This window comes from Pimephales promelas, chromosome 16 (assembly GCF_988280905.1).
Source record: "Pimephales promelas chromosome 16, fPimPro1.hap1.1, whole genome shotgun sequence".
Taxonomy (NCBI): domain Eukaryota; kingdom Metazoa; phylum Chordata; class Actinopteri; order Cypriniformes; family Leuciscidae; genus Pimephales; species Pimephales promelas.
The window spans coordinates 3259708-3285404 of NC_142784.1; the positions used below are offsets into that span (position 1 = coordinate 3259708).

At 40.1% G+C, this 25697-nt stretch overlaps 1 protein-coding gene across 3 annotated transcripts in view; it reads right to left on the minus strand.

Annotated features, from left to right (window-relative positions):
• elna (elastin a) overlaps window positions 1-25697 on the minus strand; it is a 146415-nt gene that overhangs the window by 97098 nt on the left and 23620 nt on the right. For all 3 annotated transcript variants that reach the window (XM_039654104.2, XM_039654109.2, XM_039654108.2), the window contains exons 3-4: window positions 17353-17389; window positions 2919-3071 (exon numbers count right to left, since the gene is read on the minus strand). In XM_039654104.2, the coding sequence (XP_039510038.2) occupies window positions 2919-3071; window positions 17353-17389 (190 nt within the window). The remainder of the gene's footprint in view (window positions 1-2918; window positions 3072-17352; window positions 17390-25697) is intronic.

A 25697-nucleotide genomic window follows, 5' to 3' on the forward strand; every position in this document is an offset into this window, starting at 1 on the left:
CTAACTATAATGCCTGGTTCAGATTACACGATTTTAGCCCGATTTTGGCATGATCCGTTTGACGTAGGGTGTCGTGGGGATTCGTAAACGACAACGGGCGTCGGGACGCAAGATTCGATCGTATCATCTCGTATAGTGTGTGGGCGACAACCTACGTCGCGTCTGAAATGCTTCACGACATCCCGACAAAAAGACTAGCATGTTTAATTTATTTAACGGTCATCCATGACGGTTCCGTCACATGTATGAGTTGACCAATAGGAGCACAAGCTTTTCCGTACACAACTTTCAAAAAATGGTGAAACGAAAGAGAGACGATGGTGCTGACGTTAAAACTAAAAGTAAAAATATATAAGAAAACAATATTTTACCTCAAGTTCTCTTTGGAGGATTGACAGCCCATACTGTCCTCTTCGAGCAATCCAGGAACGTGTACATTGTCGGGTTTTCTTTCTTTTTTTTACTTTTTTCTGAACACAGGACAGCCAATACAACACTCACCGCTTCATCCATTGTTTGTTTACGTTCGTTTCCGGAAGTCTCTCGCTACTAGTTTCGCCTTCTCAAAGACGGCACGCGATGACTGGTCAGGAAGCAACATGTAGTCTGACATGTGTCTTGTCCACGACACGACAAGATTTCGGGTAATCTGACACACAGTGTTGTAGTCGAGACCACCTCACTCGAGTCCGAGTCGACACCGAGACCAGAGAGAGTCGAGTCCGAGTCAAGACCGAGTCCACAGAGAGTCGAGTCCGAGTCGAGTCCCAGTGAGGGTTGATTACCTTATTTACTTTTATTTACTCAGAGAAATCCTTTTTTTTTTGTTACTGAATTTACTTAGAGTTTAAAAAATATGATCAGTTTAGGGTAAAAAGGCCACATAGTAGGTGGTGTTAAAAGTAATTTTATTACAATTTGTCATGCGCAGTTGCGCACTAGAAAATCACCAATCACTGGGCGTGTCAATCAATTTAAAGAAATATTTTATTAACATACATTAATAATCATGAAAAATATTTTTAATTGAACTCGACTGGACTCGGGAATAATTCCGAGTCCTAAAAAAAAAAATGTTCGAGTACGAGTCAATTCCGAGTCCAAATGGACACGAGTCCATGACAAGACCAAGACCATTAAAATATGGTCTCGAGTCCGAGACGAGTCCGAGTCTCGAGTACTACAACACTGCTGACACAGTGACTATCGTAACAGACAAAAAACAAAAAACGTGTGATCTGAACCAGGCATAAGTAACTTTGTAACTGCTTGTCATCTCTCATTTGAGTATTAGTTATTAATGAGAGTTAGCTGACATAAGTTACTTATGGGTGGACCATGGAAATAAAGCTTTACTTTGATTTGTTGAGCTTGTGACATATGGAGGAAATACCAAAGCTGTTTTATGGCTACAAATTCATTCATTAAAATGAACATCCCAGACTGCTGAAATTAAGATGCGGACCTGATGGCTTTTATGGAAAACGTATAACAATTGCAAATCCTCACAGGCAACAAGGGCAGTATTTCTCCGTAATAAATTGATTCAGCATCAGTGAGACGGTGCTGAGAGAGGTCTCTTTTAGGAATAGCCTGGAAACACATACATCAGCAAGTGCCGAAGAAAGTATTTTTGTGAAAATAAATAAATCATTGTGAAATACTCTGGGTTTGTTTGGAAACTGGGAACAGACCCCCACATCCTTTCCAATCACGACTAAACATTGCACAGACGCACATCCAAGAACATCAAAACAACTGCAATTTAATGACGGGGCCAAAGCGGAGTTGGAAATTTTTTGATTTCCCCCACTTATATTGCATCGCTCTAAGCCTTCGTCCTTGCAAAGTCACTCTCTGAGCAGACAGCAACGGCATACGCAGTTGGTGACTAGAGCCAAACACACTGACCTAATAGGCACTTGCGTGGCTCACTGGACACTGATGTCCACCGGGATGGTTTTTTATTTGTAAAGTCTACAAAAGCTGACAGAAAGAGTCCAACTGTAGACTTCAGAAACGCAGTACACATGAGCTGTGTTTTCGATTAACAAACTGATCACAACCCTCCCCATCGTGCTCTACGATCGAGGGAATGGCCTTAAAGAAAAGCAACACTCACCACATTCATATTCCCAGTCGAGCATTCTGGCACAAGACGCATGAGAACTAATGCTAACATCTGTAGCTGAGATAATGTTTATGACATTTCGTTGTAAAATCTCTCTAGCCTGCATTTGGTGGTTTGTACAACCGTATTTGCATGCTGCAGTTCAGCTTAATGATGTAAACCATCTAAACAACTGTTTACAATCATTTCTATGCCTCTGTGATGTGAATACATAACTAACAGAAGTCACATATATCAGTCGTGACTGACCAAAGTACTGCTTAAACTCTGAATCCTATCCTAATTTACTCAGAAATTGTGTTCTCAAACAATTCTAACAAGAAGATAAATGTTTTATATCTATCTTCTTGTTTGAAAATGACCTGGATGTTATTAGGCAACAGCAAAACATATGAATCATGTGAATGTCATCACTCCCGATTGTTTCCCATTATTGTGGACCAGATTCCTCAGTAAACAGCCCAAGCGGTAATGTTCAAGATCTGAGGGATGCCTCTGAATTGTTAATGATATATATATTAATGCATTGTAGACTCTGGAAGATGGCATCGCTTATATGATATTGGCATCATATAATAATACGCATTACACTGAATGCACCTCGAGTAAAAAGGCATGACTAAAATCTTGAGTAAACATGACCACCTGCAGTGCACAACGTTCACTTTCTACACATAGCACACTTCTGGTTTATTCACAATTTGCAGGTCAGACCACAGCATCTCTTCTATGCCATTAATGTTTCTCAGGATCTCCTATATGAGCCACCAAAGTTTACACCACCTACCTCCTTGCAGCGCAGGACTCAACTGTGCGGCGAGGAAGAATCCGAGAAGGAGCATCGCAGCCCTCCTGTTAGCCATCTCGCTCCAAAATGCACTGGCCCTCCCCGAATCAGCTGGTTTTATTCTCCAAGAGCTAATTACCACTTCAAAAATGTCTGAAAAAAAAAAAGAAGAGGGGAGGAAAAAAGAAAATGATACTGGACACGACGTAATTAAGAAAGGGCAAAGCCGTTGGTTCGATGGATCACTGCACTTTTTTTCTCTTCTGTGTCTGGTGTTGCTGTTTTTATTCTGGTCACTCCTGCCAAAAAAGCTGAGTGCTGCCAGAGAAAGAGTGAGAGAGAGAGAGAAACAGAAAGAGACATGCATGGAGGAAAGACAGGAGAGAGGGGAGGGAAGGACGAGAGAGAACAGGAGAGACCTTGCTTTCCCACTCTCTCGTCCAAGAGGAATTTCACTGTCTTGCCAGACATTTGCATGGACTTCAGGTTTTTTTTATGCGAGCAGAAGAATAAAACAAAATCAGCTCTTGGATAATGATGTTCACCCCATCCCTGGGTTTCTTCCTTGCAACCACTCAAAAAAAACTCATTGATCCTTGACTAGTTACAACTTTTCTCATTCCTGTAAAATGACAAGTCTTTTTGTTTTCCAACTGCCACTCAGTAAAGGGAAACTCGACCAATGTTTGTCTAAGAGACTTGGGGGAAATTAAGCCCATTTGTTCTGTGAGGGGCATGTCGAAAGCTTTGCGATGCATACACCTGCCAGCAATAACTGCAGTGATACTCATTACATACAGTATGAACTGTATGAACAGTATGACCTTCATTAAAAGGATAGTTCACTTTGAAAGTCATTTTTGGTATGTTTTAGCTTACCTCAAGGGCATCCAAGATGTAGGTGTCTTTGTTTCCGCAGCATTTTCAATTTTGACATTTTTAGGTCAAACCGTTCTTGTCTGTCAGTCATATAGTGGAGGTCACGTCAAAGAGCATGAACAGAGAAGTCCAAATTAAACATGATTTAATGACTCGTAAATGTAAGTACACATTGATGGACTAAGACACGAAACGGGCGGTTTGTGTGAGAAAATGAATAGCATTGATATTGTTTTACCTCTTGTAACCACAGCCATGTCCAACTGATCTGAGGCCGCTTCAGTCTGCGCAAGCACTGGAATTGATCCCTCACGCGGTTGTGAAAAAAATCACGTTGTCTGTTGATATACCGAAATCATCTTCCACTGCAATTTCCTGTATATCTAAATATGTTTAGATCTTCACAGTGAAGGATAACACTTCTTAAATCTCTGTGTAAACAATGAGTGATGTACACACGTGCGAGAGATCACTTCCGGCGCATGCGCAGACCGATCGCACCCGCGCCCTCAGATCACTTGGACGTGGCTGTGATTACACGAGGTAAAATCGATATAAATACTGTTCGTTTTCTCACACAAACCGCTCGTTTCGTGTCTTAGGCCACCAATGTGTACTTACATTTGCGAGTCATTAAATCATGTTTAATTTGGACTTCCCATAGACCTCCATTATATGACTGATAGACAAGAACGGTTTGAGCTAAAAATGTCGATTAAAAATACTGTGGAAACAAAGACACCTACATCTTGGATGGCCTTAAGGTAAGCTAAAACATATCAATGATTTATTTCAAAGTGAAATAAGCATTTCAAAATGCACACAAACTCGTAAACAAAATTAATAGAAATAACAGGCGTTAGTGGGTCAGGTTAAAAAAAAAATTAAGAATGAAGAGTAATTCTTGCTCAAAAGAGAAACAATCTGGGCAGCTACAAGAAAGCAGACATGCCCATTAACATGAGAATCATACACTTGTGATGAGTGGATGAGTGTAGAAAGAAAGACAATTGATGGAGCAGAGAGATGCCAAACTCACTAAAGCTTAGCTATTGCACTCATCCCCACTCTAGTCCAGAGCTAATTGCCAACCCTAAACTCTCAGTGAAATAGTTGGCTCTAAATCATGTATGTGCTAAGTACTTATTACCTGCATTAGAAACTAAGACAATATTGACTAGCAGAGACACACAACCAGGGCCAGAAAAACAAAACCTTTATCTTGCTCCAGGTAGCACAGGTATGCATTCAATGTGCATTAACTAAGATCATTACTTATTTAACTGTTAAAATCAAGGCTGTTGGTCACATGCAAAGAGAGGAAGTGTCCAAGACACACACACACGCACACAAACCAACCCTCATGGAGAGTCCAAGTTTTGTTTGTTTTTATAATATTTTCAGTTCCAAGTGTGGTGAAGATGATTTCCTCAATAAGCTTTGTCTCCACAGATGTGAAGTAAGCTCCAGTGTAAGTTTTCCCAAGAGTGATGTAAGAGGAGTCACTTCGAAATCCTCACGGCTAATGAAACGGATGTATAAAGACAGATGGACAGACAGAGAGAAAGCATTTCTGAGAAAGAAACTGAAAGATCGTTATTTTTTTTTCCAATATAGCTTTAACTTAACACCATTTCTGGACATTGATTTATATCTGCAGTAAATTGTTAATCTGCTGATTCATGGTGTCAGAAAGATTTTTCCATGGTTAATTTCACCCAATATTCTTTATATTTCGTTGATTTAAAGTAATGCCCCAAGTACTTCTTGATTATTTTACAACAATCCCCCTGCCCAAAATTTAAATATTATATCATTTATAAAATATAAGATATATCAATGGCCTGTAATGGCAGATACATCACATTTGATGAGCAGGTCCTTTTAGAATAAGGGAATATGTCTGTAAAATGTCAACAGTTTACCATTATCTCACACCCAAAACATTATGAACCTTTTTATGAACCGTTTTCCGCATTCTGCGCAACCACATTAGTCCTGTGTTTAGCTTAAGGATAATAACTTTTGCCTAATGAAGCTGTGTTAAGACACTGAGTGCATTTTTTGGAAGTCAAATGCATTTTCCTCCTTTTTTGTCGGCTTTTCTATTTTAGCTCACGTCTGGTGCGTGTCCTTTCAGCATCTTGGAGACGCCAAAAGACTCAGCTTGTTTATGAATCCGAGGAGTATGTGAATATTATCCAGACCTGCATTTGTCAAATAGTTCAGTTGTTAAAACATTCAACACTTCATTCTAAAAGTCTGGACATATCTTGGAATTCTTGTGGTTATATCTAAGAAATAATAAGGCAGTTTAGTTCACTCTTTGTATTATACACAATGGTTATATTTGTTGCAGAAAATGAATTCATTTTAAATATCATGCAAAGAAGATGATATTACTCCTATTTTAATCAGACTTTAAAGATAGATAGTTCACATGCAGATGCTATGGGGTCTAACAAGCTTTCAGTAAGCATACAGTAACATAGCGCCTTCAGAAACAAGCTAGTCTCACAGTGCCCTGCTCAAAGAATAATACTTTGCTTGAGCTTTAGATTTGATTTTCTTTGGCTAATTCGCATTGTTGTATTTTTAAATATGACTTAGTAATTTCTTTCTATGAACGTGAACCGTTTTTTTTTTTTCAAAGTCTAGAGTGAGCACTTCACCAAATATAACATTGAATGAAACTTGATAAAATAATTGTTCACATTTGTCATATGTCACCTCCTAAAAACATAACCCAAGGATCCATTGACACAGGATCCAAGCTTTTCATAATGTGGCCTTCTGTCACATGTCCCTAGCAGTCCATGAAGTATAAAAACATGATTAATAAGGAACTGAGTAATATTCTGGCTGATGGTGACTTGCATGTAGGTAGAGACAAATAATCTCTACAATAGTAAGACTAGTGATGTTACCCTCACTGAACCCAATTGCACTGCAAGTACACTGGATTCTCTGTTTATTTGGGACACATCCGTCCATGGACACTGTTTATATAATATATAAAGTTTAGGTAGTATAAAATAAATGCATCTCTGAGACCTGACCCCACACCTACTGCGCTTGTCTTCGCTCATCCCACCACAATTACCAAAGCCGGGTTCAGTCTTTTTAAATCCTCAGATTCTCTCAAATCTCAAACATATCCACACTACGAGATTTGAAAATTGTGGCATATCGGCCAATAATCTAACCTGGCCCTAGCCAGATGAATGTCGTTTCGCTTAGCTCCGCCTAGCTTCACTCACATCCATCTGGAACCTCTTCCATTGAGAGTGATTTCTCCAACCAACTTTATGGCTTAGCCAATCAGGACGCAGGGCGGGAGTTTCATAGATGTGACGTAGTGGAGAAGCGACCGTGAGACTGTTTTGATTCAGACAACAATGGCGGCTCGCATCGAGGAAGCAAGCGTTAACGTTGATGCTGCTATTTCATCCGTGTTGTCCAATCCACCTAATATTGTTTCATTAAAAGAACATCAGAGAACGGCTTTGAAGGCTTTTGTTGGTGGAAACAATGTTTTCGCCCTTCTCCCGACCGGATTTGGCAAGCGTCGCTTTTTCCTGCGTCGCTCTCATCAGCGTCACGGGTTGGCTTCGGTGTGAGTGGTTGAAATAGCACGTCGATAAAGATGACAGACAAGTAGGGTTGGGTATCGAGAATCGAGTATCGATTGGAACCGGGACTAACTTTTCGTTTTTCCCGGAATCGTTCAAAAGTTAAAATTTCGATATTCACAGTCCGCCGAGCAGAAGAAGAAACCGCTGAACAACACCAACGAAGACGCGTCTACCGGAAGTCTTGGCATAACCACGCGAGTCGAACATGAGTACCTTACGTCGGCGATCCAAAGTGTGGCTTCACTTTTCTAAAAATAACGAAATCTCGGCAAAATGCAAAATTTGTGACAAAAGGAGTATTTTTACAGAAGGAGTATTTCCTTCAGAAAGGTTTATTTCCTTCAGAAAGGCCGTTGGTTAGCAAGGTTAGCTAAACTTTTTTGACCCTGCCTCTTAAAAGAATCGGAATCGAGAATCGTTAGGAACCGGAATCGAAACAAGGAATCGGAATCAGAATCGTTCAAATTCAATCGATACCCAACCCTACAGACAAGTGGCTTATCCAATCATATGCAAGGGTTTTTGATAAGGCCCAGCCTTCTGAAACGCCATTTCAATGGATCGGTTCCAGATGGATGAGTGGAGCTTGGCGGAGCGAAATTCATCTGGCTAGGGCCAGGTTACCAATAATCGGCATCTGCAGACAAGCATCAGAAGGCGTTGCCGGGGCTGAAGGACCCTGGAAATGGAGGGGTGTTAACTGTTAACACATCAGACTGAACCCTTGCCTCTTTAATCTTACAGACTACCGTATCTATGGCAGTACCAAAGAGGCCAAAGGTTTAGATTAGAGCAAAAAAAAGAGCAAAAGATTCTCTTCTACTGTATGCCTGAGATAAAATGGCCGATGGCACAGGCAACCTTCACAGCAAATGCCACACCAGGGGAGAGGTAGTCCACAAGCAGCTCTTTAACCAAGGAAACTTTCTAATATCCAGTCTAATTTGACACAGCAGCGGTTACTATGTGAGCCGAATATGGTTCCCCCCTTTATCTCGACACCTCAGTATGGAGATCAGGGAGAAACAGAAGGTTCACAAGGGGAGAGCATCGATGACCCATGAGGAATCAGCAAGAAATGAAAGCTTTAGCGTAAGATTCAATTGTTATGTCACTTATTACCTTCTCATCTATACAATCGTGTTCTAATACGTGTAGTATAAAAGATTGGTACTTACCTCCATTCTCCCCACCACAACCAGGATGGTCATTGCCCATACCTCCCAGGGGATTGGCTTATGTTATTTTGCCTCCCAAGTCTTTCTGGTAGAAATGGAAATACCCATCTTGAATTCCTCCGCCAGCTTCACCTGCAATCCCCACAATTAAAGCCACTGCACTGGACCCGAACCACATGGCGCAGATGCCTGGCTCCCATCTCCCATGAAGAGGGCCATGAGCTTCCTCACTGTGAAGCTCCCTTGAGAGCTGACTGATCGTGCGCTGCTCCCAAACAAATGACACAGAGCTTGTGTGTGTCATCTCCAGAAATGATTCGGGGACATGGCAGAGCACAACTCCTTAATCTCGTTTGAGCACTTGCCATACTGTTTCTTTCTTTTTTTGTTTAATTTCAAATTAACAAACAATCTTCTTTTCTTTTGCGCACACAAATAAATCAGTTTATAAAATAGGCATGAGGTCCAATCATCTCATTATTTTGGTGGTACTGCAGAAAGATCTGGAAACTCCTTCATGGGTGCTGTTTCAGCTAAGGATGAGGTCAGTAGACACCAGGTAACAGTATGGTCTCCAACATATTGCCTGGGTTGGGCAGAGTACTGGGAAGGGCTGTAGAGATCTTATCTGATACTCTGCTTATGACTGACAACCCAGAGCTGTGGTGAAAAAAATAGCTCTTTACTGAAAAAGCTACTTTGACAAATGTCATCAACAGTGTCATAGTCTCTTTGCGTCGGTGTATGAATGAGTGAATGTGAGGCTATGTAAAGCGCTTTGGTGGCCATTGGGTCTGTGAAAGCGCTATATAAATGCAGTCCAATAGCCAAATGTTTCACTATCAACATAAAGTCTGATCTATATTTCGGGGAGGGAGGGGGGGGGGTGGCCCACTCAGACAGGAAGGGGCCATATAACTGACGTGCTAACCACAGTTTGCTTTACTGTATGTTCACACCGCCGCTGGCGAGAGCGTCAAAGTGGCTGGAATTCATTCATTGGCGCGTCTTAGACGGTGTGAGCGGCGAGGAGAGTTAAAATTAGGTGAACTTTATGGTAATGCACTATGACGCGGTTCAGCGGCAACCAGTCGGGATGTAGAAGTGCTCCGTTTGAGAGGATTCCAGGAAACGCAGTCAAGTAACATTGGTTCCGACCACATTAGTTCCCAAGCAAAATGGAGAAGTTAATAATTTCTGTTGCGGGTTTCCCATTGTTGTATGACTTGTCCCTGTTTACGTACAGGGATATACATTAAAAAACCGATGCGTGGACCAAGGTTTCTGAAAATGTTGTTGTTTCTGGTGAGTTGCTGATGTGCATTAATGTTATATATTTTCTGAATAAAAGCGGGAATTACATGCTAACTTTAGAGCTATAGCACTCAAAACAGTTGTTGATGCAAATCAGTCAGTAAAGTTAACCAGTCAGTAAAAATTTTAAATTTTTACAGGATCAGTTTTTGTCTCTACATAATTAAATATGCAACTATGATGGCTATTTACTGATGCTGTACATTAGCCTACTTTAGCCGGACAAATTTCATCAACGTTAGATGTCATTATCAGCGGTTCTAATCATAGTTATCGAATTTCGCTCTACATTTGAAGTACAAAATATTTCTGACATATTTTAAAAAAAAATTACTAGAAAAACATTTCTGCAAGGAAAAAGTACTATAACTGTTCTGTTCCCCCTATGGCACTATCAACATATTGCTTGGAGAAAATAATGATAAATGTCATTAGTCACACATGTTCTTATTTGTAAGTCGCTTTGGATAAAAGCGTCTGCTAAATGAATAAATGTAAATGTAAACATTAAAGTTTTCTATTGTCATTTCACTAGCGGATGAGTGCAGAAAATGATGGAAGTCCCATAAAAACACATTCAGAAAGAAGAGGAAGGAGGCAGAGAGGAAGAGGAGTGGAGAGGGGGCAAGCAGTGGCGCTACAGTTGGGTTATGGGCTTCCTCAACCCCTTCATGTAAGATAGATTAACTGACAGTAATATGGCAGGGAGGGTTGGGGAAGTGGAAGCCCTGAGGAAAGAGAATATGCCATGGTAAGGCAGAGGAGACAGCACACAGTCAACAGTGTGAGTCCAGCCTTTATGGACAGGCAGGTGTAAGCCAGAGCCAGCCCAGCCTTCCTTGACAGGCAGGTTATTTCCCTCACAGTCTTGTCAGCTGCACCTTGTGCTTTCTACATTATTCTAACAGTGTTCAAAACTGTTTCTGTATGAAAGTATTGTATGGAAGTATTAGAACTTATAAAGTTCAAAAGAGTTCTATTTGAAAGTTTTGTATGAAAATATTTGTTATTTAAACAAAGTTTAAAACTTGAAGTTATTCCTTTTTTCCCTCTTTTTTTTTCTACGTTATTATATATGATAAAATAGGGAATAAAATATGGTCTAAATTTTTAGTTATATGTGTTTTATTTATTAGAAATCTAACATTCTACCATATCATATGATTACCATATCGACAGATTTCTAGAGTTGGGGGCTGGGTGACACCTAGGTTGAACCGAAGGACTCTGCCATCACCATGCTTGAGTGCAGAGATGGTGTTACAGCATGCACTTGCCATGCATTGGCTTGTGCCAAACATAAGGCTTTGCATTCAGGCCAGCTCATCAGACCATATTTTTCTATCGCCAAAAGGTTTCAGGTTTTGTAATGGTTTAAAGCAACTACCAGCATGACTTAATGTTGGCTTTTCTCAGAAGTGGAGTTCCTTCTAGCAACTTTCCCAAAGAGGCCAACTCCATTAACAGATTCTGTCATTTTAGCCAAAAAGCTGTGCAAGTCTGGCCATCTTGTATAGTTGCTCAATTCAGATGGCCTGATCTTAATATTGGTTTGGGTTTATGCCACATTTCTTTTTCATTTTGTAATAATAGAGGTTTTCAAACCATTATAACATTATTTTTGAATGCATTTAATAAAATCTGTAAAATATATGACTAACAATTAATTATTAATTAAAATATGAATCTTAAATAATCCTTTTTCCTAACTAATTGCCAGTGTTCAGTTGTTCAGTTTAATTAATTAAAAAATCTAATCCAACACAATTTTTCAACATTTTGCAACAACTTAATGTTGTTAAACATGATAAACGTATGATGTTCAATCCACTTAAATTTGTAAAATGGAAGTTAAATTTGCACTGCTCTTGGTAGATTGTGTTGGTCGTCATGGAAACGATCCGCCTGTGTTCTCTGATTTGCTCTTCATTAGTAGATCATGCGCAGAGGTGATTGTGCTGAAGAGTGGCACTTCTTACTTAGGCTGTGAGTAGCCCAATGATATTTATGTTGTGAGTTTAGTTGTTTCTTTTTTTTCCGTTTCGAGGAAAAATACAGAAAGCAGGCCTTCAAAAATGTTGTAAATCAAAGACGCATATTTTATTTACCAACACAGTATTAAAGGTTTAGTTGACCCAAAAATGAAAATTCTGTCAGTATTTACTCACCCTCATGTTGTTCCAACCCCGTAAGACATTCATTCATTTTCAGAACACAAATTAAGATATTTTTGATGAAATCTGAGAGCTGGATCACTCCTGCATACTAGTCTTGAGGAATTGAAACTTGCCGTCCTTAAAGTTATCAAAGACATCGTTAAAATAATCCAGGTGACTACAGTGGCTCAATCTTAACTTTATCAAGCAACGAGAATACATTTTGTGCGCAAAAACAAACTAAAAAATAACGACTTTATTTTTTATTAAAAAAATTACTTTTAATTACACTGTAACTGTTGTGCAAGTTCCCAGCTTAAAAAAAATGTGGTAAAAATTATTATAAAAACATTAAAACATTAAATATCAAACATTTTAACATTTTGAAACATTTTAACATTATTTAAAAAAAAACATGATCATTGTTTTGCATTTTCTGGCTTGATTTATGCTGCTGTTGTTGTCACTGTTATTCACATCTGTCAAGTTTTAGATTTGAAAATAAGGGAAATTTTACGGCGCCTACCGCAAACAGTCCCACCAACCCAGTATCCCTTACATTTTAAGACAGGTGTTATAGCTTAAATGAAAACACACACACAGACACAAATATATATATTAGGGGGTGGGCCGTTATCGGTGTTAACGTGCTGCGTTAACGTGAGACTCTTGTCGGGCGATAAAAAAAATATCGCCGTTAATCTATTCTCACAGTTGAGTTGGGAGCTGACTATATACACGCAAGCTATGACTTTCACTTTGATATTTTAGCGCAGATGTAGTCGATTTGCACCGTAAGGGCCATTTAAAACCAATATATTGAAACGTTTTTTCATCCAGACATTAGGAAAATATCAGAGATGCATTTTATATTTAATATGAGGGAAATACACATCCGTAAAAGTGGTCTCACTTGCACACCGAACGAGAAGCGCCGCGCCACGCGGGGGTTGTTTACACCTGGCCACTTCATGCGTTTTCTCAGATCGGATAGCCAGCCTATCTGATTTATCAAAACGATTCAATTTAGGCTACACCTGGTCACATACATGTGTTTTTGCAAAACAGATGTATATCCGATCTTCAATTCCCCCACACTATATGCAGATTTAATGAAGTGCATGTCACCGAAAACAACAGATATGAGCTGCATTTTGATCATCGGCTAATTTCAAAATCAGCAAAGAGAGCAATAAAAGAGAGCGGCAACCTGGTAAGATCATTTAGTTTCTTTACTTTTAATGAAGATGGTAACGTTAGTGTTAAGTGTCTGCGACTTACTTTCCCTTTGATTTGCGATAGATTGCAGCACGCTGGCTTGATAGGCGCTCATCTGCTCATCTGAGGTGATGCGTGTCGTAGTAGCGCCGTCATATCTGATCAACAATAGTTATTCAGTAAAAATATGAACTCTGAAACCTATGACAGCTAAATAACAGCATACCTGTAAAGTATCCCGTTTTGGCCGGGAAAGTCCCGTATTTTACCCTTCTTTCCCGCCGCCCTCCCGTATTAGTATTTTTCTGTAAATCTCCCGTATTTTAACCTGCGTTATTAAAATATAATAATACCCCCGAGCAGATAACTGCGACTTTTGCATCTCACACGGGGGAAGGAATGATGTGTTAGCACGAGAAATGGTGTTTAGCATGGTACAAAAGATTGTTGCCGAGAATAGTATGACGCTAGACAACACATAGAGATAGACAACAGAACTGCTCTACTCGCATGTAAAAATTAACCACTGTGGCCCAGCCCACAATACACTCCTTCCAAAACAGTCTTAAAGAATACAAAGTCTGCAACATGTTTGTACAATAACTCACTAAGAGAGTAAAGAAAAGTTATGTGAAATGAAAAGAAAAACTTTAAAAGAAAAGCAATATGAAATGAAAAGAATGTGTGGAATGAAAATAAAATGCAAATGTAAAGACAAGCAATGTTAAATGAAAAGAAAATAAGCAAATAAGCCTTTAAATAAATGCTCTTTATATATGTCACAGGGTGTGGTGGAGTGCAGGCAGACGAAGGAGACCGAAGAGGCAAAACTCCAATTCTATTACTTTACTTTACTTAAACTTTAAACAATTAACAGGCAGGAAATCACTCGCAACACATTGTAACAAACACAACGACCGACAAAGACTGAATGAAACTGAGTGAACTAAATACACAGGGGAATCAAACATAATGAGGTGCAAACAGGTGAAAATGATGAACAGACGAGAAACAGGTGGCTGATGAGGGAGTGAGTTCGGGAGTAGAGACAAGAGGATCCTGGGAAGTGTAGTGCAGATGACGAAGACAGACTGGTGCAGACGAAGGACTGTGACTGTGACGGTGGTAATGCGGTTGAAGAAAGGAGGCGTTGGATCCAAGTGCAGCACACGTTTTATTTAACACGCTCAAAACTCAAACAGACTACAGACTTCAACAGACTAGACTTTAGACTCAGGAACAACCCACATCGACCACTCGACATTAAACAAGAACTCACAAAGACAAGGCAGGAACACAGGGCTTAAATAATAGGGACAAACGAGCTAGGCAAGGTAACAAGGGGGCGTGAGAAATGAGAAACACCTGGGATAATAACTAGACAGGAAACAACTGAATACAAATTGACAAGACACAAAACCACATCATGACATAGCCCACCCCCTATGGGCGGCTCCCGAAGCCCATAAAAACAACAAAAAGTTCAGGAGGGCGGTGAAGCGGAGACAGTCTTGGGGGAGGGACGGAGGGCCAGGCCCGTGCAGAGGTACGGGACCAGGAGATGGCCAAGGCGGGCCTGGGCCGCCGAGCGTGGACGGAGCAGGACGAGGCCAGGGCGGAGCAGGACGATGCAAGGGCCATGTCAACGTCGCCTCCATGGCCCCCACAGAGTACCTACTGCCCCCCCCCCCCCAAAAAAAAATACTTGGGGAAATCTACGGGGGGAACCTCCGGACAGTAGACAGGCTCAGGAAACGCCTCCAGGAGCTTGAAAGCCGGCAGGGCGAGGCGCAGAGGCGGGGCCGGCAGGGCGAGGAGTCCGGGTACGCTCACCGGTGCCTGGCGAACCGAACGAGTCCTCCTTCTCCTCCTCCTGCGGCGGGGCGTCACAGGACTAGACACACTCGCTGGGCTGGACAACTCAGTCACTTGACTTGAAGACTCATCACTCACTTGAACAGGAGACTCACTCACTTGAACAGAAGACTCATTCACTTGAACAGGAGACTCAGCACTCACTTGAACAGGAGACTCACTCACTTGAACAGAAGACTCATTCACTTGAACAGGAGACTCACTCACTTGAACAGGAGACTCACTCACTTGAACAGAAGACTCATTCACTTGAACAGGAGACTCAGCACTCACTTGAACAGGAGACTCAGCACTCACTTGAACAGGAGACTCACTCACTTGAACAGAAGACTCATTCACTTGAACTGGAGATTCAGCACTCACTTGAACAGGAGACTCAGCACTCACTTGAACAGGAGACTCAGCACTCACTTGAACAGAAGACTCATTCACTTGAACAGGAGACTCAGCACTCACTTGAACAGGAGACTGACTCACTTGAACAGGAGACTCACTCACTTGAACAGGAGACTCAGCACTCACTTGAACAGGAGACTCAGCACTCACTTGAACAGGAGACTCACTCACTTGAACTGGAGATTCAGCACTCACTTGAACAGGAGACTCAGCACTTACTTGAACAGGAGACTCACTCACTTGAACAGAAGACTCATTCACTTGAACAGGAGACTCAGCACTCACTTGAACAGGAGACTCACTCACTTGAACAGAAGACTCATTCACTTGAACTGGAGATTCAGCACTCACTTGAACAGGAGACTCAGCACTCACTTGAACAGGAGACTCACTCACTTGAACAGAAGACTCATTCACTTGAACTGGAGATTCAGCACTCACTTGAACAGGAGACTCAGCACTCACTTGAACAGGAGACTCACTCACTTGAACAGAAGACTCATTCACTTGAACAGGAGACTCAGCACTCACTTGAACAGGAGACTCAGCACTCACTTGAACAGGAGACTCAGCACTCACTTGAACCGGAGATTCATCCACTTGAACCGGAGATTCACTCGCGGGGCTCACGTGAGTCGCGGGCTCGGCTGAGCTGATGTGAGTAGCGGGCTCGGCTGGGCTGACGCGAAGCGCGGGCTCTCGCTGCTTGCTCTCCTTTGCGCCCACAGTAAACGCAGAGCCGCTCCACAACAGGGCCAGGTCAATATACCACTCCAAAGACCCGTACGGATCAGGTTCGGGCATCAGAGACCGGAGTGGTTCCTCTAATCCCCCGTGGAAGAAGATCTTCAAGCACTGGGTGCTCATTTGCGCGAGATGAGCCAGCTCAAGAAACTCCGCGACGTACCCTTCTATGGTCCGACTTACATGCGAGTAGAGCAGTTCTGTTGTCTATCTCTATGTGTTGTCTAGCGTCATACTATTCTCGGCAACAATCTTTTGTACCATGCTAAACACCATTTCTCGTGCTAACACATCATTCCTTCCCCCGTGTGAGATGCAAAAGTCGCAGTTACAAAATGCGTGGCCTCTTTGTTTCTCCCGCGTTGTCACCATAGAGTTGTCACTCATCATCTGACCTTGCGACAACTGTCACCTCACCTACAGTACCTGTAGTTATCGCGAGGCAAGTGACAGAGCTCAGATTGGGAATGTTTTTTTTTTTATCTGCTCGGGGGTATTATTATATTTTAATAACGCAGGTTAAAATACGGGAGATTTACAGGAAAATACTAATACGGGAGGGCGGCGGGAAAGAAGGGTAAAATACGGGACTTTCCCGGCCAAAACGGGATACTTGACAGGTATGCTGTTATTTAGCTGTCATAGGTTTCAGAGTTCATATTTTTACTGAAAAACTATTGTTGATCATAACCATGTTTGAGATTTATGTGCTGAGGTATATGTGCATCTCATTGGAACTTTTGTATGCAATATAGTTACCTTGGTAAAATGAGTAAAATGTTTGCCTTTCGTGTTAATAGGCAAACAATGTTTATGTCATGAAGTTATCTTTGAAAATAAAACATGCAGATAAAACACAAGGATTGTAGCTGCTTGCATTGATAAATGCTAAACATTCTAGTTACCTTTACAAGATCAAAAGACTCCCTTTTACTTATTAGATGAACAAAAATATTTAAGTTGACTTTAATTGGAGTGAATTAGTTGAGTTAAATGGTTAGTTCACCCAAAAATGAAAATTAAGTCATTAATTACTCACCCTCATGCTGTTCCAACCCCGTAAGACCTTCGTTCATCTTCGGAACACAAATGAAGATATTTTTGATTAAATCTGAGAGCTGGATCACTGATACATAGGCTGCCTAAGGGATTGAAACTTGACGGCCCAGATAGTCATTAAAGAAAATGTTTAAATATTTCATGTGCCTACAGTGGCTCAACTATAAGCTTATCGAGCGAAAAGAATACTTTTTGTGTGGAAAAACAAATAAAAATAATGACTTTATTCGACTATCCCATTACTTCCTTGTTGGCCAGAGACGAGAGTTTAACAGATTTCCAGGACGCATGCGTAAGAACTGAGATGAGGACGTTCTTTTTCTACTCCTCCTTTTTACCGGTTGCTCACTGCTTAGGAGTATTACCGCCACCTACTGTATAAGATGACGTGCTGATATAGCCGGAAGCGCAAAACTTTTTGTTTACAAGCAGATGGAGATGCGCGCTGTACATCAATCGTCCATAGAGGACTAGATGGGCGATTGATGCCTGCTGATTGGCTACAGTTTATGTCAAACATTTATATCTTAAATCAGCGATTGGCTAAGCTGCTCCAGAGACCCACCTTCCTGGGGGGAGCCCACATGTTGCCCATTACAGACTGATCTCATGAAATGGCGTATGTATGACACACCAATTCGTATTTCCATTTTTGCCATGCATAATCGCTTTTCAGCGTGTTTATGAACGCCGTTGACTTAACGTTACATTACTGTATATATAAATATATGACCTACCCCAACCCCGCCCCTAAACCTACTCGTCACTGGGGTTAATACCATTTATGAGTCTTCCCCTACCATCCTAGGAAAAAACATATCGCTGACCAGATGTAGATCTACATTTTGCTTCGTTTCACTCTGACATTTAACGGTGTGTACATACACACGGAATCACTGGGACGTTTAACGCCGTAGACATACACGCGGATAGCTCAAAATGCGTATAGATAACACGCCACTTGACTTGAAAGTGGTGTGTATGTTTACGCAAAAGTCATGATGTCATGTTGCCCATTAGGATAATGCTGCCTTGGCCGTGGGAAAAGGGGCTGTGTGGACCGGAGCTGGCCCAGGAAAAAAAATTCTATGTGGGATATGATTTGGTAGACACACTGATTTTAGATCTGTTTCTCTTCACAATATTGTGTGAAACAACAGAGCACTGTGAGAGAAGTTAAATATGACTGTAGCCCACTCAATATTTTCAATGTTATTTTCTTTCATTATTTGTGTATTGTGTAAAAATACATTCAAAGTAAAAAAAAAAAGTTATTCATTGTATGTTGATAATAATTGTGAGGGTTCTCATGACAAAATCCAATGGGACATTTCTCCTGTGCTGAATGATGTACTCCTGTGAGTAATTGGAGATTTCAGATGATGGCCACTTTGGATTGACACTCAAAAGTGTCAAAAGTGTTTACAGAATTATCCTAATATTGGTTATGGAAGGAATGTGTGTTGCACCCTGCTGCGTAAGGAGATGTGTAGATGGGCACATGAGAGTCAGAACTGGACCTTGGAGTAATTGAAGAAGGTCACCTGGTACAATGATTTCTTTTTCTTTATATCATGTGGACGGCTGTGTGTCCCGATTACCTGGGGAGGTGAAGGCATCAGGATGCACTATGGGAAGACGACAGCTGGTTGAGGGACTGTGATTCTTAGGGCAATGTTCAGCTGGAAGCGGTTCTGGTGTGGCCTCTTTCACACTGCACACATTGTTCGGGAATGGATTACCACGTTTCCCGCCATTGATGGAATTATCCATAATTTATAACAAAACAAGCGATAGAAGCATTACAAGTGATGCAAGCATTGCACAAATATCTCGGCCTTATCATTGACCATAAATTATCCTGGGATCAATGTACTGATGCCGTTTTTAAAAGGGCACCCAACAACGTTTGTATTTTCTCAGGAAACCTAATTATTTTAATGTTGACAACTAAATTTTGACTCTTTAGTATTCTATCCTACTGTATAGTATGCTGGTATGCACATTTAAAAATGACCCATAGGAACAAATTGGGGAAGATTGTTAAAACTTCATTGGAAAACAACACGTAGACCTGTACCAACTATATCTGATCAGATTGGCACAGAAGGGAGACAAGGTTTGTATGGATACAACCCATCCACTTTCAGTGGAGTTCAAGCCGCTCCCTTGGTTGCAGATATAGATATCCTAAGGTTAGAACAAATCAAGCGAAACATTCATTCATTTCCATGGCAAAACCCAATCAAATAAGACGTGGGGAGGGGTATAACAGGTGAATATATGTGACATTGTGTATGTAGATAATGTTTGTGTTGTGGATTATGTGTCAATATGCCTGTATTGTACAACAAATTGCCTTCCGGGGACATTAAAGTTTTCTAAGTCTAAGTCTGAGCTCATGCATGTGTAAGCAAATGTTACCATCACACATTAAACAGCATATAAATCAAAACTGCCTAACGTTAGATAATCGTTCTGAATGCGATCCAGGCGAAGTCTTTGACCAAAAAAACAAACAATTTTCTCAGCTTTTTTAATAACACACCCAATCAATGCATGATAAAAAAAATGCATGAAGCTGTATATGTATATATATATATATATATATATATATATATGTATGTGTGTGTGTGTGTGTGTGTGTGTGTGTGTGTGTGTGTGTGTGTGTGTGTGTGTGAGAGAGAGAGAGAGAGAGTGTGTGTGTTTATATATGTGTGTGTGACCCATGCTGGAAAAATGAGTCGGAATGCGCACAAACTAATATCGAGTTACAGGCAAAACAAGTAAAAATTAGAAATTTTGGTCAATTGAGGTTTTCACAAAAAATAGTTAATTAAGCCCTCGTCTAGCAATACAAATGCTCCAAATAGCAATTAAATGCCTAAAACTACCTTTATTTGTTTATTTTCTGAAAGGAGTAGGCTACTTTTCCTTTGTCTATGTTTGGTATCGTTGTAAGCACAGTATTCCCACTTTGTGAATATTCATAGTAAATTCTCGATGGTGTGAGTCTGAACCAATGAAATGTGATTTTAAAACAAAACTGATGTAAACAAAATGATCTTACTCACACTGACTGACAGAGCTTGCGTGCGCACAAAGACGCCTAAGACGACGAGCGATCCGATATGCACAAACTGTAACAGAATTAAAGTATTTCAAAATGTCTGTCTTGGTGTGTATTCATGCAAACATTATCTGTTATGTCTTAAAAACATTTGATTAGCTGTTGGTGAAAATCATCTGATCATTTGGCAACATCCGTGCGGTACAGTAGGTCTGAATATAGGCTGTCTGTTAAATAAAATGTTAAAATAAATAAATAATTCTAATCAAACAATATATTCCCTATAGATATTTGGTTTTGACTTGGTGTGTGCCAAATTTGGTGTTATTATAAGGGATTTTACGGTATGTAAGGAATTGCTAGGTGATTTTGTTTTGGAACCTTCAGAAAACATTAAGTCGATTTTTCTCAAAATTGACTTTGCTGACACTGCCAACTTCAAACAGATGCAGCTAAATCATTTTATTTTTTGTCTGATTCCAACAAATCATACATCATTTTGAAGGTTGAAATAACAATTACTCATTTTTGAAAATTCCGACTTCTTTTGCCAGCACAGGTCACATATATCTTTTTTTTAAAGCAGATGCTCTGTTCTTTCTTTGATGTATCGTATGTTCAGATATTCATACAACAAAATATTCCGGGGGGCCATGAAAGTTTTGTGAAAATGATAAAAAATGCTGGAGGTGGCATAAAATAAAATAAATAAAAAACGCTGTCTGGGAAAAATTTAAAGAAACATGCCGAAGACTTCAAGGTGTGCTCCGGCCTTCACATAACCCAGATCTCAAATCAACCGAAGACCTGGGGAATGTTCGGGACTCGTGTAGAGTCCACGCCTTGGTGGGTCAGTTTTGCTTTGGTGGCAGGACCAACAGTTGGCCATTTGGTCAGGTGGCCATAATGATTTGGCTCATCTGTGTATATGTTATGTAACCAAAGAAAAAAAAATTGTCCATGTGTCCATGTCTTTCTTTTTTCAGTTGAAAAGAAAATAAGGTTTTTAGGAAGCATTCCAGGATTTTCTCCATATAATGGACTTTAACGGTTTGAAGGTTCAAATTACAGTTTCAGTGCAGCTTCAAAATCTCTACACGATCCCTGCAGAGGAATAACGGTCTTTTCTAGACAAACCATTGGTCATTTTCTAAAAAAATATATATTTACTTTTTAACTACAAATGCTCATCTTGCACTTGCTCTGCAATGCGCCATGCATTGCGTTTTCACTTTGAAAAGTCACGCGTGCTCTGGTTAAAAAGTGGAGGCTAGGGTGAAAAACTCCATCTCATTTTGTCCTCCTACTTCAAAATTGTCCGACATCATTATTTTACCTTCTTTTTTTTTGCAAAAGGCGTTTGACTTTTGTAAACACTAGGTCGGTACTTCCGCCTACGTAATGTGTGGTGCATCGCAGCTAGTGCAAGTTGAGCATTTGTGGTTAAAAAGTATATAAATGTTTATTTATTTATAGATAAGACCCTTATTTCTCGGCTGGGATCGTGTAGAACCTTTAAAGCTACATTGACTGCAATTTGTACCTTTCAAACTGTTGGAAATGATGTTTTATTAACAAAGTTTGGGAGGAGCACGGTCAGATAATTAAACCTAATCAAACACATGTAGAGCACATTCAGGTAATCAAACCTAATTAGACACGAGTGGAGCACACTCTTTTAGTCAACCCAATCAACGAGTTAAGAGGTGTACCCAGATAGCAAACTGACATTGAATCAACGTGGAAATATGACATCGAAACAACGTTGATCTGACATTGTTTTGCTCATCGAATTAACGTTGAACCAACGTCAGACGCGTCATTCTTTCAAAACTAACGGAAAATCAACTTGAAATCAACGCGTTGTTTCAACGTTATGAAAGCAAACCAATTTTCGATTTCATTTAGCTTTGAAGAATGCCGCGTCTGACGTTGGTTCAACGTTAATTCGATGAGCAAAATCAATGTTGTTTCAATGTCATGAGAGACGTCGTTTCCACGTTGATTCAATGTCAGTTTGCTGTCTGGGTATATATCCAGCAAACTTACCTCCACCACCCCATCTCCTCACTTCTAGTCCTAATATTCTTACAACATTGGGGGAGTATGCCAAATACGCATAATCTTCACTCGATTTAATTAATGTAAATGTGTACTCTTGAAGTCTACTATATGAAGAAAAATCCTGGAATGTTTTCCTCAAAAACCTCATTTCTTTTTGAATGAAGCAAGAAAGATATGAATATCTTGAATGATGTGGGGGTGAGAGGATTATCAGGATATTTTAATTCTAATGTGAATGAATCCTTTAAGAAGCCTAGCCGGGACTCAAGCAAAATCCCATAACGAGAGCCAGTACCCAAAGCATACATATGCTCGTCTGGACAAAGTTTGTCAGTGACTGCTCATTTCCACCTAATAACCCATATTTCAATTATAAAGCTTCACTGCTATTGTGTTCTTGACCAGACTACCAAATGCACAATAGTTCCTAATAGTTTAATGTGCAGGAGAATCAAAGTGTATTTGTACAAATGACCAGAAGCTTGGAGAACAAACGACCCACTCTATAGCAAGGTCATCACAGATTAGATGAAGATAAAAAAGAAAGTTCTTGGTTCTGTCCACCTTACAGCTCTCCATGAGCATTTGTCTAAACCATTAGACCCTGTCTGCATATGAACCCCATGTCTTTCTTCACGAGCTTTCACCCACCCTCAACTCATTTACCCCACCCAAGTTCTCACAGAACTCTTACACACAAACAAATGCTTGTCATATGCATAGTCAAAGATGACTATAATGCTTGACAAAGCTAAGCCATGACATCAGAGCCATAATAATAATAATAATAATATCAGAATGTTATTGGAATGCACAGAGACTCGGCAGCCACTTTTCTCAGAGTTCTTCAAATGCACAAGGCATGTCAGACCATAGAAATTGAGAACAGGATCTTGGCAACGCTCATTTTGTTTCAAAGCAGTGAAAGAAAAGGGCTTAGCTTATCTCTGCATGTCTGCAGCTGATTAGCAGAACTGTATCAGAGTGTTGCTAGTGGAAGGGGTGTTCCAACCTTGAGGGTGTTAATGAAGAGGTTTTTCTTTAACTCTTCAAAATGACATTGGGTGTTTTATGAAAAGGGATATTTCACCCAAAAATTTAAATTGTTATTTACTGACTCTCATGTCATTACAGACCTGCATTCTGTCTACATTCATAGAACACAGAGAAGTTTTTTGAAGAATCTTCCCTCCTACATTACTTAATAGTCACTGTGGCTATAGCTTTATGTGATGAACAGCTGATCAAGCTGAAGGAATATATGAAGAGTTCAGATGCAAAAGCCTCTAAGTGCCATTTGAAATTTTCTTCTAAAAGGATCATTTTTATCAAGCTTGTATATTTAAGTTCAGTGATTTCACTTAAATGACAATGATAGTTACCTATTAATTGTTATTTAAGTGAAATTACTGAACTTAAATATACAAGTTTGATAAAAATCATCATTAAAGAAGAAAATTTCAAATGGCATTTAGAGGCTTTTGCATCTGAACTCTTCATATTCACCTCTAGTGAGTTGATAACTGGTGAACTGTTAACTTTTTTTCAAGGAATTGTCTTGAAAAAGCTGAAGACGTCCAATTCTTACTCAAAATAAAGAAAGTCATGTGTGGATGAAATGCAAATGGAAATTGTTTTCAGAAATCTTATAGTAAAAAAAAAAAAAAACATCCCTGGCTTCACTGTTGAGCCATTGACCTATTTCTCAGGCATCTATATGAACTCTCATTCTGATACTGTCCACACACTTGCTGGCCAATGGCCAGATCAGCCCTCTAGTCCCCCACTGAATCATTCTCACATTACCCATGCCAAGTCAGGGTGGGTCCCCCTTTACAGTGCATGATTGCCAGCAAGCTGCCTCCTAGAACAATTGAGTTGGATTGGCCATGTTCACCTTGGGAACCAATTAAGTGTCAAATCAATCACCATGAAATGCAGCGTTTGGCTACAATCTGCAGAATTCAGCCATCGTCTGAGCTTGATCCGCAGGGACTGGCTCTGCAGTGGGATAATGGAGGAAATGTACAATACAATACCCACTCAATGGAAACATGAGGAATTATTTAGAAAGGAACAGAGCTTCCTCTCTCTGTGTGCACTGTTGGCAGAAGAAAAAGCATGCAAAGAGGGATTAAAGGTGGAACATGTTGTGTCTACAGTGGGTGAACATTAGAGTGGGGGTCTGGGGTGAGAGGTTAATAAAAGTACATTTGGACAAATATCAACAACGAGAATAACTAAACAAATAACACTATCCTGAAAATTAAGGCTTTTGAATTGCACAATTATCATTACATTTGGTTCATCATTACATTTGGATTGGTTCTGACAGGTACACTTTCCTATGAAATTTCATGGGGAAACAGGGAATGAGGCATATGTTCCATGTTGGAAAAAAGACATTGTCACAAATTTTATAGCCACTTTTCTTTCTACTGACTCAAACTGAGAATGGTCAACAGCTTTACAAGGCTTTTCAGACAAAAGCCAAGACAATATGTAAGTCAGACTACACAAGCTGATGCCAGCTTGTTACCATTACTCCGAAAATCCAACATATTTATGGCTGTCAGAAATTCTATGGCAGTAATGCACTAACATACAAGCCTTTCAAGGCAAGGTTGTTCTTGGCATGTGCACAGGTATGCAGTCTTGGACATGCGAAGTATAAAGAATGAAATTATTTTAAGTTGTAGATAAGTTGAGGTCAGTGATGAAATAAATTCCCAAACAGGCTGCAGTTAATTCACCAGAGACTGTCATTACATCAATGACATGTAAGAGAACAATTTTGTGGCACTGTAAAAATGATTACTTGAATAATGCTGTCCTTGGAGTTGGGGCCCATGTTTTACAACTAAAAACATTATGTTAGGAGGGGTAAAACTATAGAGGTCGTGTTCTGTGATGTCTGCTAAAGGAGTCTTCAGAAGGCATTTTCATACAAAGAACTCATATTCACAACAAACACACTGAATTAATATATGAATTATGGAAACAGGGCTGATCTACGAGTCAAAAAATGTTCGAATGTTCAAAAGAAGGAAAAAAACAACCACAAGAAATGTATGAAGGAATTTCTGAGTACACACCTTTGCTTGCACTGGCCCACACAAGCCATAACTATGCTTCAATGACGAGCCAAGTGGGAGTTAAAGTGTGTGATGTGAGGTGTAATGTAAGGCATT